This window comes from Lynx canadensis, chromosome C1 (genome assembly GCF_007474595.2).
Source record: "Lynx canadensis isolate LIC74 chromosome C1, mLynCan4.pri.v2, whole genome shotgun sequence".
NCBI classification, from domain to species: domain Eukaryota; kingdom Metazoa; phylum Chordata; class Mammalia; order Carnivora; family Felidae; genus Lynx; species Lynx canadensis.
In genome coordinates this window covers 8010614-8025632 of record NC_044310.1, presented here as the reverse complement: position 1 = coordinate 8025632, position 15019 = coordinate 8010614, and the positions used below count along the sequence as shown (strand labels likewise).

The 15019-nt window shown below is 49.5% G+C and overlaps 1 protein-coding gene across 1 annotated transcript; it reads right to left on the bottom strand.

The window, feature by feature from the left end:
* Positions 1-1963: 1963 nt before the first annotated feature.
* On the bottom strand, positions 1964-12258 carry UBIAD1 (UbiA prenyltransferase domain containing 1). The gene is made up of 2 exons (XM_030327669.1): positions 11643-12258; positions 1964-4417 (listed from the first exon to the last, which is right to left on the bottom strand). The coding sequence occupies exons 1-2, from the start codon at positions 12166-12168 to the stop codon at positions 3930-3932; spliced, it is 1014 nt and encodes a 337-aa protein (XP_030183529.1). The 5' UTR covers positions 12169-12258; the 3' UTR covers positions 1964-3929.
* Between the last annotated feature and the right edge of the window lie 2761 nt (positions 12259-15019).

Below are 15019 nucleotides of genomic sequence, written 5' to 3'. Positions count from 1 at the left end.
CCACTCTATCACAGGATTGGGAGACCCTTAAGGTCTTCTTGTCCACCCCTCTGACATCCAACGCTTTGCTTCAATGTTTCTGACAAGCCATCCTTCACTTGAATGCCTCTCGTCACAGGGAGCTCACTACTACTGTGATGTTTTGAATATCCCACCTGCCAATTTCTCTAATGGCTGGAAAGTTCTTCCTGACCTAAGAGCTTAAACTTGGGGCCATGTTAACTTCTATCCATTGGTCCTAGGTTTGACCTTTGAAGTCACACACACACACACACACACACACACACACACCCCTCTGGTTAGTCTCCTTGACATGCTGACATTGTTCTAAGTGTCCTGGCCAGTGTGCCTATTGCTTTCGGGACAAGATCCAGTCTGTTAATCATTATCTTCAAAATGCAGTTCCCATACCGGGGATATAAAGTCTCTGCTGCAGCTGTTACCAGCGTGAAAACACACACACACGTGCACACACACACGCACGTGCACACAGAAATAAAGTTCCTCTGACTGCATTTTCATCCATTTCTCATTTCATACCGTATTGCCAAATGCCTTGCTGAGATCCAAGTGTATTCTATCCATGGCATGTTTTTGACCCATCCCCAGATTGACTATCAAGAATAAAAATAAACAAACAAGAAAGGAAAAGAGCTCAGAAACGGACCCAGCCCCCTATATAGAATCCAACAACACAGGGATGGCAGGGCCTGCGCTTTTCCTTGTTCTGGACACTAATCGCCTATTAATTTGCCTCAGATCACATTAACTTTGACAGAAGTCAGAACTCATTACTGACTCAAACTGACCTTTGGGCCAGGTAACAGGCTCAGGTTTTGGTGTGTTGGTTTGAACACAGGACCAACGGAAAAATTAATAACATGTGATGTATTTCATTGCCCCATTCCAGAAGCCAGCATGGAGTCCCCGGGTTGGGATTTTGGGCAAAGGTCCTGCAACGGCTGGAGACGCAGGAAGTGCTTTGAACAGGGGAGGTGGACTTATTAGATTGTGGAGCGAACAGGTGCTTCCTGCCCAGCCAACACCCCTGGCCTCCTGCTCCCCCCACCAGAGACCCAGGAGTCCTGGGTGATCCCAGAGGGATGGGAGTGGGCCCAACAGGTGACTGAGGTTGAATTTCCAGCCACCCCTCTGGGAAGCAGAATAAATCTGACTCACAGAAATAAAGGCACGGGATATTGTATCCCAGGGTCGTTGATAAAATTCACAGCCACCACATCTACTGCTGCCGCGCCACGGATCTCCCCCTTCTGGTGTCACACGAGTTGATTTGGGGACCCAAGTAGACTTATTCATGCGAATTTTCTCCTTTGACCCATCAAAGAAGCCTTTCGATTTATGAGGATCCTAATGGTCAGCCATTTTCTAAGCTCTTCCTCCAAGGTTTAAAAAAGCCTGCGATTTAGGCTAATTCCAGTCATTGACAGGTGTTGGATCCGGCCGGCTGGAGGGTGGAGGGCAGAGGGCAGGCTCACATGGGCTACTAAAGGCCTCCTCGCCCCTTGACAGGACGCCCTCATCAGCCAGCTCTCTCCCCGCAGTGTGTTCCGTCTCCCACAAATTCCTCTGACTAGACTGGTATCCGGTCTGCATATCTCTGCTCTGTTCCTAGGGACACATTGTCAAATGCCAGCTGAAACCCAAATGTCCTCTATCAACTACATGTTCTCCACCCATCAGTGCAGCGACCCTACCAAGGAAACAGAAAACGAATGCAGGACAGGACAGAGGAAGTGAGGATGACCTGGCCCGGCTGTTCTAAGCGGTCCCTCCCGTCTTTCCTAAAGGCCCCTCAAATCTGGCCAAACCCCTATCCAGATTCGTCGGCGGAGGCCAGGCGCCGCACCCGCACCCCCGCCGAATGGCCCGGTGTTCCTGCGCTGTCCTCCTGAGATTCATGAATCAGTTCACAGCAAGACAGGAAGTAGGAGAAAAGCAGAGACAACTGATAAGACATTGTTTTTATTAACAAGTCTAAAGAAAACCTTCATTGAATCAGGGGGTGTAATACAAATTATGGTGACCTGTATATAAAACCTGGCACCAAATCCGGCCTTTTAGAAACATTTATATAAAAAAATACGCGTTAAAATCCGTACCATGATGCAGTGCAGAGGCCGGATGTCACCTCCCAACATGTGTGCTTGCAAAGGTGGGTCTGGTCTGGGGATACAGGGAGCTCTGGTCCTGCGGCCACCGGAGTGAGCCCTGTGTGAGAATGGCCTGCTCTGAAGAGATGCCACAGAGCCTATCTTTGAAGGCAGGACCCCTATGAGCACCAAAATGCCACAGGCCTGGCGTCAAAACGAGAGTGGTGCTGGGAAGAATGGCAGGAGAGGAGGGCCGTCCTTCCTTCTCTTGTCACTGGGCTCTAACCACCATTCGAGGATCCCGCAGCTCTGCAGTCAAACCACCTTTAACTTTGGAGGAACGTTTGCAATTTCCAAGTATGTTTTTTCCCCAAGTAGACTGACCAATCTTAAGGAACCAACTCATAATCAGCCTGACTTTAAGGGTGAAGAACTAACTCTTGTCATTTTTGGCAGGCCGGGCCCCTGAATCACCTATCTGAAAGACTGCTGTAATCACAACGGAAAAGCATGATGATGACGGTCTCAATCTATTTCAGTCTTGGACCAAATGCAACTGGGCAACTGTAGCCCAGAAATTACACTTTGCAGGCAATGAAATGAAAAGCAGCATTGGAGTTCCCTCATTCTGGGCACAAATGATCTCTGCACAAGGCCACTGAAGCCTTTGGGAGCAGCGGGGTCAATGCTGCTCATCTGTCTTCAAAGACGAAGACACGGTTCCTTCTCCGGCAGGGCCTTTCTTCCGGCTGAACAGGGTCAGGACTGTGTCTGTCGGCTTATTCATTCAGGGAAGAGCTGATTTCCCTGGGGCTCTGTGGAAAGTGACAACTGTCCTCAACTCAGCTGCTAAGCTGCTATCCAAACAGTCAGGCTGCACGGACAGGAGACGCACAAATGGGAACTGGACAGAAATGGGGGGTGGGCACAGGGGAGCATCAGGAAAGGCAATAGGTGGGGGAAGAGGTGGCCTTGTGGGCTTTAAGGAGTCCGCCAGGACGGTGCCTCTACAATTTCAGGGCTCCTAATAGCTACTGAAAGGGCTGGAGTCATTCCAGTAGATTCTATACAGGGAAAACAGCTGCCCCACCAAATTCTATCCAAAAGCAGAGTGATTTTCTCAGCTGCCTCCAGGGTGGGTTTTTGTTTTTTGTTTTTTCCTTTCCCAGCCCTCAGCTTGACTATCTTCCTGCAGGACACTCAGCTGTGGCAATAAGTGAAAGGGGGGACAAAGGACAAACGTGCCTGACACACAACCCAGGCACAAAGCTGGGAGCCATGCTGGACTGCTAACGAGGGACTCTCTCTCAAGCAGTGTATTTTAGGACGCAAGGGCTCAGGGTAAGAGACAGATGCTCCTGTGTCCCGGGGCCCAGCACCGATCGCCAGCGCATCCTGCAAGACCAGCACACCGGGAGGAAGCCGGCTGCGTGTCAATGGAGCAAGGAGGAGCCCAGTTACAAGGGCTCTTCAGGACCGGAGGCCAACCTGGTGGCTCCTTCACAAAATCTTAGGGCCTTTGAATCCACTCTAAAGTGACCCAACAGCACCCCCTAGTGGAAATTATAAATAAAACAAGGGCCATGCTTCCAGTTCACCTTCTGATGCGAGTGGTTCCAAGAGTCACCGTCAAACGGAATAACACAAAAACAAACCTTATCTTTAAAAGCATAATAATTAGAAAAAAGGTGGGAGTTCAGAAGCCATCTTTAGGCCCCTCACTGCCAAATCAGCCTCCCTCCTGTGATTCTCTGCCTTCGACAAACACACTCTAAGATGAGGGGGCACGGACGGGGGTGGGGAGGGCTCCCGGGACCCTCAGAGTTTGGGCAGACTGCCCGCTGGGGCCAGGACGATGCCAAAGACGTAGAAGAGCCCCAGCAGGAGGTTGAGTTTGGCAGTCCTCTGGGGCAGTTTGTTGAAAGCCTGGCTCCGGAACTGTCTCTCCAGGGAGAAGGCCATGGGAATGGTGAGCAGGGGCAGGGCCAGGCTGATGCTGCAGCGTGTGGCCAGGATGCTGAAGATCAGGTAGGGCAGGAAGAGCAGCGTGTTGTAGAGCATGTAGGAGAAGGTGGGGCCGATGAGGATGGCGAGCGTCACGATGCCGGCCTCCCTGTCGGATTCCATGTCCCTGGTGTTGTTGGAGTGGAGAATGGCCTCGGTGCTGAGGGCGAGGGGGATGGCGTAGACCAGGGGGAAGACCGCCAGGGACCCCACCTGGACGGCGTAGGCGAACATCACGGCCAGCGGGCCGAAAGTGATGAGGATGACGAGGTCTCCCAGGGCCACGTACTTGAATCCGATTCCTACGGCCAGAAGACCCAGAGAGGAGGTGTGAGATCCAGGGCTGGAAACGGATGGCAGGGAGCAGGGGGTTCTCAGACAGAGACCACAGGCAGTCAGCGAGCTCCCTGCCCTCCAGAGCACACCTGAGGTTGTCTCCAGTGACACAGAGGGGCAGGGAACACTCCTCTCTTAGCACCCAGTTGGGCTTCGGGTCGTCCCCACGCTCTCCTTCCTACTGTCCCCCAGCAAAGTCCTACAACAAACAGCAGTGGGCTCCCACCACACGCGATTCAACGGGGGAGCCCATGGAGGATCTAAATGGTCTCACAGGCCACTTTGGTTTCTCTCTCCCTCTGCCGGCCCATGCGAGACATCGCTTCCGTCGGTCAGTACCTCACAGAAGGCCCATCCCAGTCTCTTACTTTTCTCCCTCCTTCTTCCACAGCCTCTAGTTTAGAAAACCCGCAGCGAATCTCAGTGAAATCTGATGGTGCCCAAACTCCACATAAAGAAACCTTCGTCCACATAACGAGTAAAACGGCTAAGACGAGGCTCCCATGCTGCTTCCCTTCTCTGGTTCCCATGAAGTCCAAACTAACTCCCCCCAGCTTCTCCTCCCCCATGAAGTTCAAACTAAATCCTCCCCCTGCCCTGTGAACTCCTCCTGGACTGCCAACCCGCTTCAAATCCTGTCTAAACCACTTCGTCAGAACCTGCCCAGTTTTCTCCAGCGATGCCACACTCCATCTGGCCTCACTCCCATCTCCAAAGAGGAGTCATGGTCATCCTATGCCTGGAACATGGTGACAGCCATGCTTATGACCCCCCCCCCCCAGATCTAATCTTCACGGGCAGCCAGAGGGGTCCTTCCAAAATACTGACCTGAGGCACCTGGGTGGCTCAGTTGGTTAAGCATCTGACCCTTGATTTCAGCTCAGATCATAAATTCACAGTTCATGAGGTCAAACTCTGAGCTATCAGGGCAGAGCTTGCTTGGGATTCTCTCCCTCTCTCTGCCCCTCCCTTGCTTGCTCTCTCTCAAAATAAATAAACATTTTAAAAAATACATAATCTGACCATGCCCTTCCTCCAACATACACCTCAAAACCCTTATCACAAGCTGTCCTCGGGATCCTTCACCGGCACACCTCTGGCCCCGCCTCCCTCCTCCTCCACTCATACTTCTGTCGGTTCCCCAAGGCCTTCAGGCACACCACCCCACCTTTGCCTGACAGACTCCTACTCACCCTTCAAGACCTTAAAGACCATTCCTCAAGACAGCCCCTCCTCACCCGCTAGGCCACAGCCGGTCCCCCTGCAATATGCTCCCAGGGCACCCCAGATTTCCCCTTTCATAAAGTTCATTGTGGTTCTAATTACTCAGTCTGCATCCTCCCCTCAAACCAGAAGTTCCATGAGGGCAGGGCCTGGTGTCTGGTTTGTTCACAGCTCGCTCCCCCACGTGGGCACAAAGGCTGAACACAGAGCTACAGTAACAAGCACCTGGAGCTGGGGCTGAGGTTAAGGAAAATGGCCCGCTCAGAGGGAGGCAGCATGGAGTGGGTGGGGTATGGTACACACACACACACACACACACACACACACACACACACACAGAAGCTTGGGAAACCTCCTGATCTAACCAAGCTTCCAACGCGTGGCCTCAGGATCAGGAGACAAAGAAAAGTACTGGGTCATCAACTGCATTTTAACCAGCCGAAAACGATAAGGGACGGTGGTCTGCAGATGACCTAAGGCCAGGGCAGCCAAAGAATGGGTTCAGCCCAAGATCACCTTCACACTGGTAGCTGGGCTTCTTTGCGGCTGTTTCTCTTCCAGCTTTCTTGAAAGAAAACTGGCCTAGAACACAGCGAAAGCGTAAGGTCTACGACGTGTAGACTTCCTACGTTCATATATCGCAAGATGACTGCCACCACAGTATTAGCTGACGCCTCCGTTTAGTTGGGGTGCTTTGGTGCTAAATGACCACCCCTGGTTCTTTAGACTGAAGCGTCCCCAGGGAAGTGCTGTCATAGCCGTGGCCCCCGGTACCCGCCAACATGCAGCAAACGAATTCCACACTCCCCAAGCAGTGTTGTGGGAAGTCCTCTGAGGACATGCCCTCCAGGAGGAGGTTCTCTCAAGCAGAGCACTGGTTCCTGTACTAAGTTAGCCAATCATTGTCTCCTGCAGAATCTCACACGTTGAGGGAACAACCTCTGCCCAAGGAAGATGCCAGGCAGGAAGGCTCCCAGCAGGGACCCGGCATGCTTCTCCACCAGCTGCCCACTCGTCTTTTGCTTACATGCCCAGCTCTCCAGGTGGATGTCAGGGCTGTAGCTACGGAAGAAAACACAACAGCTCTACAGCCTTGACAGCTGGCTAGATTACCCAAGAACATCCCCTTAGATCACCTGGCAAAAGTGATGTGAGCAACATGGAATGAAACCTGGGCCTGCAAGGATAGGCCCCCACCTTGAACAGGTCCCACACAAAAACCAATCACAAACCCACTCGAGAGCTGAGAAAGGTCTGGTAGCCTTCTTGAGGTTATCTGACACAAGAAAACGATAGAGCCCTTGGGGAGAAAGCTGCTTCCTAAGAGTCGGGGCGGACGTATGGCCCAGGGCTCACGCGCTCCACCTGCTTCAGAATGCGGCCCACCTCGGAACTTCCCACCACCATTTTCCAAATGAGCCAACACAGTGAAAGACTGGATAAGTTCTCCACACAGCGGCCAGAATGAATCTGTTAGAACATAAATCAAAATGTTGGCAAGGACGTGGAGTAAATGGAACTCTTAAACATTGCCAGTGGGAATGAAAGTAATAGTACAACCACTTTAGAAAACGCTTTGGCAGGGCGCCTGGGTGGCTCAGTCGGTTAAGCGTCCCGACTCTAGATCTCATGAGGCTCAGGTCTTCATCTCGGGGTGGGGGTGGGGGTGGGTGGTCATGAGTTCAAGCCCCACGTCGGGCTCCCCAGCGGGCATAAAGCCTACTTAAAAAAAAAAAAAAAGAAAAGAAAATGCTTTGGCAGCTTCCCATAAAGTTCAACATTCATCTACCCTATGACCCCAGCAATTCCATTCCTAGGCATTCATCCAAGAAAAATGAAAACAAATATTCACAGGAAGGCTTAAACATGAATGCTCAGGGGCGCCTGGGTGGCGCAGTCGGTTAAGCGGCCGACTTCAGCTCAGGTCACGATCTCGCAGTCCGTGAGTTCGAGCCCCGCGTCGGGCTCTGGGCTGATGGCTCAGAGCCTGGGGCCTGTTTCAGATTCTGTGTCTCCCTCTCTCTCTGCCCCTCCCTCGTTCATGCTCTGTCTCTCTCTGTCTCAAAAATAAACATTAAAAAAATTAAAAAAAAAAAACATGAATGCTCAGGCACTTAAACATGAATGCTCAGGCATAAAAGCCAAAGTAGGGACACAATCCAAATGTCTCTGAACAGGAGAAAGGATAAACAAATTGTGGTATGTCCACACAATGGATACTACTCAGCACTTAAAAAGGAACTACTCAAGACCACCACGCTGAGCAAAGACACCAGGCACAAGGATTCATACTGAGTGATTCCCCTTATATAAGGTTCCAGACCAGGCAAAACAATCTATGTGAAAGAAATCAAATAGTGGTGGCCTCTGGGCCACTCTGGGTTGGGGAGAGTGGAAATTGAAATTGACGGAGAAGTAAGTTTTTGAGTCACGGAAATGTTCTGTATCATGACAGGGTGTGGGTTATACAACTGCCTGCATTTGTCGAAATTCCTCAAACGGTAACACTTGAGATCTGTGCATTTCACGGTAAGCAAATTATATCAATAAACGTCAATGGTTTAAAAAAAAAACCATAAATCATATCATTACATAATATGCTCAATACTTTTCAGTGTTTCCCCATTTGTTCATTCAATGGATATTAAGTTCTGAGTATATGCCAGGCAGTGTTCTGGGCGCCAGGCGTTCAGAAAGAACAGAGATCCAAATCCCTAATCCCAGGGAGCTTACAGTTTTAAGGGGAAGACAATTAACAAAGTCTGCTATGTTAGAAATAGTATGAACTGTGGGGCGTCTAGGTGGCTCAGTCGGTTGAGCACCTGACTCTTGATTTCAGCTCAGGTCACGATCCCAGGGTCGTGGGATCGAGCCCTACTCTGGGCTCTGCACTGAGCGTGGAGCCTGCTTAAGATTCTCTCCCTCTCTCTCTTTCTCTCTCTGTCCCCTCCCCTGCTCATGCTCTCTAAAATAAAAAAATAAATAAAAATTTTTTAAAAGGAGTAGTATGTGCTGTGAAGGAAAATAGAAAATAGGAAAGGTACTTTAGGGGAAAACACAGGGTGTGTGTGTGTGTGTGTGTGTGTGTGTGTGTGTGTGCAGGCACTTTTATTTTACTTTACTGTATTTTATTTTTATCTGCTGCAAAAACTTTGTATTGTAATTTTAAATAGGGTAGAAAGTAAAGCCTCACAAAACAGCAGACATGTGAGCAAATGGGTGGAGGAGGTCAGAAAGTGAATCCAGCAGACAGAAGGAGTAAGGGGGTTCCAAGCCAAGGAAAAGCATCTACAAAGGTATAGCATGTCCTGCCTGTACCAGAAAGAGCCAAGAGGACAGTGTGGCTGGAGCATGATGAGCAGGAAGAAAGAAGGGGGCAGGTCAGAGAGCTGGAGGGAGGGGAGAGGGCGAACAGATAATGCACTGTCCTGGGGGTCACTGTGAGGACCCCGGCCTTTCCTCTGAACAAGATGGGAGCGATTAGAAAATTCTGAGCAGAGGACTGATGTAGCTGCCTTATGTTTTCACAGGACTACTCCAGCTCTGATTTGGGAGCACCCTGAAAGGCATATCGATAAAGAACCTGCTGCCATTTTTGAGGAGACGACAGCGGTGGCCGGAGGTAGTGGGGCACAGCCAGATCCCAAATGCATTTTGAAAGTGGAGTCGACAGGATTTGCTGATGGACTGGATGGGAGAAGGAAGGGCCAAGGATGATGCCCATGACTTTTAGCCTGAAGAACTGGAAGGAGGAAGCTGCCACGGAATGAGATGGGGAGAGGTGGGGAGTAGGACAGGATTCTTAGGGGCGATCAGGGCTTTGGTTTCAGACACAACGGGCTTGAGATGCCTGTGAGATCTTGGGGAGAAGCTACTGAGGGAGAAGTTAGGCGAGTCTGGGGTTGAGTGGAGAAATCTGGAACAGAGGAACACCTTTGAGAGTCACCAGGTTAACAGATGGCATATGAAGCCATGAGACTGGTAAAAGCAGCCGGAGAGTGGATGGAGTTAGAGGAAAGGGGTCCAAGGACTGAAGCTGGAGGCTGGGAGTAAGGAACAACTAACTAGCAGGGGAGCCAGAGGCCCTGTGAGGCCAGAATGATCCAGCCCTGAGTGGCCTCCCCAACAGTACCTCGCTCTCCCTCTCAATCACACTGGCCTTTCATGGATCCTAAAGCACGCTGAGCTCTCCCTGACCCCAGGGCATTAGCATGCGCTACTCCTCCAGCCCCGAAGGACTCGCTCCCAAATCAGACCCAGTTACTCTGCCCTGTAGCTGGCTCCTTATCCTTCAAGGGCCTCTTCACCACCGCCCCATGCACGGTCTACCACAGCACCCGACTGATTTCCTTCACAGAGCTGTTCACAGCTGGTTGCTCTGTCATACTCTCCCCCACCCCTTCCTTCTTCTCTCCCCCTCTTCACATCAGAGTGCCCCAGGTCGCAGTCCTGGTCTCCATGGTCTCTATCACCACTCTCTCCTCTGGTGATCTCATCCAGTCACACAACTTTATCTCTGTGCCAGAGACTCCCAAATATCTGCATCTGCAGTTTAGGCTTCTCCTTGGAACTCAGGTGCTTATATCCGGCCAGCCATCTGACATCTCCACTTGGAGATCTAATACATTAAGATGTCCCAAGCCAGTCTCCCAGTTTTCTCCCCCGCAAACCTGTCTTCATCCTTCTCTAGCTCACTTGACATCGAGTCCATCATTTCAAGTGCTCAGGCCCAAACCTCTGAGTTACGTTGAATTCCCGTCTCTCTCCTGCCTTGTATCTCATCCATCAGCAAACCCTGTTCACCTTCCAAATATATCCAAATATATTCAGAATCTGACTACGTCCCCCCTTCTCTACTACCACCCTGATCCAGGCCACCAAACCTCTCTTGCCTGGATTGCCGAACAGCCTCACCTTTTTGCTTCCGTCCTTGCCCACTCACCTTTACCCGTTCTCAATACCGCACCCAGACTGATTCTTTTAAAACATGAAGGTCTCCATAATCTCTGTGCTTCTCTGCCTCCCCAAACATACTTCTCTCTGGTTTTACCTTTTTACTCACTCCCTCCCTCAATACCGGACTCTTGCGGTTCCTTAAACTTTCAAGCACACTCCTGCCTTAAGGCCTTTGGTAACTGCTATTCCAAGATCTGAAACATCCTTCCTCTAGATACATGCTTAGCCAACTTCCTTCTATCTGTGCTCACATTACCTTTTTGATGAGGCCTACCCTGATCAAACTACTTCAAACAGTCAGCTATACCCTCCTTCCTTGCCCTACTTATATTTTCCCCATAGCACTAATAATATTTTCATATACGATGACCAGGGTACCAACTCATCGGGGCTTACCTGGCACTTTCCCGATTTCAACACCAAAAGTCCAGCATCTTGGGAACCACCTCAAGTCCTGAGCAAACCAGGACATTGGTCATCCTAAATATAATTTATTATTTTTATTTTCCAGGTCTCCTCAAGATCTATGAAATAACTTCCACAAGGGCAGGGATCTGCGACTCCTGGGTTCACACAGAACAGTGCTTGGCACATAATAGGTGCTCAATACGTAGGACTTGACCACCTGCCCATCACTACCTTAATCAACCTGTTGCAAGGAGTTACACAGCAAACCAGCTGCCAGTAATTAGCTGTATAATTCTGAGTTCTTCAAATTTAACTCCTCTAAAATTTGAAACCGTGGCCTCCTAAGATACGACCATCGAAAGAAAACCAAATAGAAAAATTTACATACACGTGATTCTGTGATTCCTACCATCCATAAGCCAAGCTGGGATCTTCTCAAGTCACTACTGTTTTCAAAAAGTCCACATGACCTACACGTTACAGGTTTCACATAAATGACCTAACTCAGAGAAGAACCTCCGGAACCTCTTCTCCAGCCCTGAAACTCCGATGCAAATCAGCAGTTTCCCGTACATGCAGCCAGGAACACAGGCCAATTCTTACCTCCCGTGTAGAGAAAGGAGCCAGACAGGCCTCCAAAGTAGATGAGAGCCAAGTGCTCCAGTTTCAGAGGGGACAGGTAGTAGAGACAAGCGGCACAGACACAGCCCAGAGTGTAGAGGAAGACTCCAAACCGGACAACATGCTGGGGCTCCAAGATTCGGTCCACCAGGGTCCTGTCATCACTCTTTTTGTGGTCAATGCCCTTGGAAAAGTCATAGTAAGTGTTGACCAAATTGCCAGCCCCGTGCACGGCAAGGACGGCCACGGCACAACCCACCAACAGCCTGGGATCCAGGACGCCCTGGGATCTGTAGGCCAGGGCACTGCCCAAGGCCACCGGGGTAAGTGAGGCACTGAAGCTCCAAGGCCGCAGGGCCAGCACGTAGGAGGCGCATTTCTGCCTCCAGGAGCGTTGGGGAAGCCTGTCCTGCTCCGGACAGTCGTTCCCCAGCAGGTCCCTGTCCCCGACCTTGGCCGTCTCTCCCGCCTGTATGTTAATCTCCCCTGGAACGTGAGAGGCCGCCATGGAAGCTGCACGTGGCTGAAGTCAAAGTTAATAGTGAGCCACCCACGGCACAGCTACCGCTCGGCGGCGAAGAGGGGCGGGGCGGCCGGACCTGACCTTCCTTCGATTCCGCCCCGGGGCAAGGCTGAGGAGGCGGCGGGCCCCGGGGGCAGCACCGAGCAGACCAGGCAGCCCACGAGGCCCGACGGCACCGCCCCGACCTCCTGTCACCTGGGCGAAACCTGTCTCTGGACCTCAGTCCGCGGCTAGAGCCCAAGGCCGAACTGCGGCCACGCGCCTTAGGATACTGGAGCCGCCATCTTGTGCGCCAGCCTCCGAAGGCCCGCCCGGAAACAGGGACCGACCGCGCGGGCCGGGCCGGTGGGGGCGGGGCCGGGGCCGGGGCGGGGCCGGGGGCGGGGCCTGGCGGGCCGGGGCGGAGCCTGGCGGGCCGGGGCGGAGCGGCGACCCCGCGGCCAAGCCCCTCTCCCGCCGGGGGTCCGAGGTCCTCAGCTACCCCCAGACTCGCAGGAAACAGCCTCAGCATCACAGGAACGACCTCGACCGCGTGTCGCTTTACGACTTACCTAGAGCTTCCATTCACCAAAATAGGACTCACTCATTTTTTTCATTCAACAAGTATTTATTGAGCACTTACTATGCTAGGCAGCAGTGAACAAAATGGACAAAAATCAGGGAGGGCATTGAGGGCAATGAAACAGGTAGAATTACCTCCCACTTTTTAAATGGGAAACGAAGCTCTGAAATGGGAAATGATATCTAAGAAATTATTAGCTCCAGTAATAATCACCACGGCAATAATTCCCGCTTTTTATTGTGAACGATTACCATTTGCCATGTACCGTCCTGCCTGCCTTTTTATCCATACTCTAGGTTACTCACTTATTCATGCAAATAACCGTCTTCCTCCCCACTCTGTCTGGTGGCCAGCTTTGGCTCTTCATTGCCCGCCTTCTGGAAGCTTATGGGCCATAGCCGTAGCTCATTCTGGCTGGAGGGAGCCAACTGTTAAATTTTCAGGAATTTTCTGAGCCCGTCATTAAGCACAGCCATGATTAAAAATTAAATTGTACAAACTTACAATTAGATAAATTATACTTAAAACAAAGTTAACAAAACTCATTACTTCCCAATTATCTCACTCCATGTTACCATTTGTTTCTTTTGTCTGTTGTCTATCGCATTGTGGAAATATGATATAATGACGGGCTACCACTCATCTCTCCCAGCTTGGGAGGCTATACGATATCCAAAAGACGCATCCTGTTAGAATCAATTGGCCATATGGAATTTGCAATGAAAAGCATTGTGCATTTTATTATTGCTTAGAAGTTACGTGCTAGATACATCCTTTATATTGGTGACAGTTATAATATGCACGTAGCATATATGGACGCGGGACAGACTCCATAATTTTGGTGCCTAGTGCAAAATAAAAATGTGCAGCCCCTTGGTCAAAAAGCATTAAGAGTTTCATTAAGAGCCATACAACCTCACACAGCCCCAAAGCCAGCCCTTGTACATACAAACATACCAACATGTCCCTCCCCCCACCCCCACCTTATCAGCTAGCTGGTTGTTAAATATTTACATCTCTACTACCTAGCACATACCTGTGATGCTGGCCAGACCCAAGTGTCCTCTGGTGCCAAGTTGGACAAGAGGAAGAAGCAGATATATCAAAACCCTGGCTCCATCGTTTACCAACTCTATAACCTAATCCCTCTCTATCTCAGTTTACTCACGTGTAAAGTCTGAACAATATACATGCCTCCCAGTTCAAGAATGTTGAATGCCTCAATGTTCAAGAATAACAGTGATAGAATTTATTGACTGCTCACATGCGTCATAGAGGGTTTTAGGTACTTTACATATGTTAGCATTTAACCCCACCACACTACTTACGGAGGTAATGCATTATAATCTCTTTGGTTTTATGATAAATAAATAGGTATAAGGAGATTAAGTACCTGGTCGTATAGCTAGTAAATGTTGGAGCAAAGTTTCAGATTCAGTTAGACTCCAAGCTGCTTTTAACCACTACTTTATAATGTCTACCAAAATGCCTGATACTTTGTAAGTGCTCAATAAATATTACTTACCATTTTAACATGATAAGAAAGCTCTTCGTAAACTGAAAAGAGACCTACATATGTATTGCTTACTGTTGTTATAAAACCATGTGATTGTTAGTTAGAAAACAGGGCCTTATCACAACTTAGGGTGGCAAAAATCTCATATATTGCGGGTGGAAATGAAAATTAGTACCTCCCTTATAAGAACAATATGGCAATGTCTGTCAATTATACATGCATTTACCCTCTGACCCTGTAATCTGATTTCTGGGTATTTATTTGGTATAGCTTCCAGGGGAAATATTATATATGTACAAAAGCATTCTTTGCTGCATCATTAGTAATAGCAAGAATACAAGTGTCCAGCAACAGAGGACTGGAAAAATAAATTACCATACATCCATGTGATGAAATACTATGTACCTATATAATAACAAAAGAACAAGGGAGCTTTCTATAAACTAAGAAACATCTCCAAGATCCACTAAAATTGTTAAAAGTGCAGAACAGTACAGATAGTAACAAAAAGGGAAAATAAGAGTACGTATAAAAAGAGAATCTGCCAACGTGTTTTGTTAGCCACAGAATATTGCCAAACCTCTTTAATTTGGCATTTCAGAACTTCTGGAAACTTAAATATCTACAATGGACACTTCTTTCTTTCCTTTCAAATTTTTATCTAAATTCTAGTTAGTTAACATATCATATAATATTGTTTTCAGGAGTAGAATTTAGTGATTTATCACTTAGCATACAACACCCAAGGCTCATCGCAA

Coding starts and splice junctions, on each gene's coding strand:
- UBIAD1 (XM_030327669.1), bottom strand. CDS start 12,168: ATGGCGGCCTCTCACGTTCCAGGGGAGATTAACATACAGGCGGGAGAG. Junction 4,418..11,642: donor CTCCTTTCTCTACACGGGAG/GTAAGAATTGGC, acceptor TTCTGGCCGTAG/GAATCGGATTCAAGTACGTG.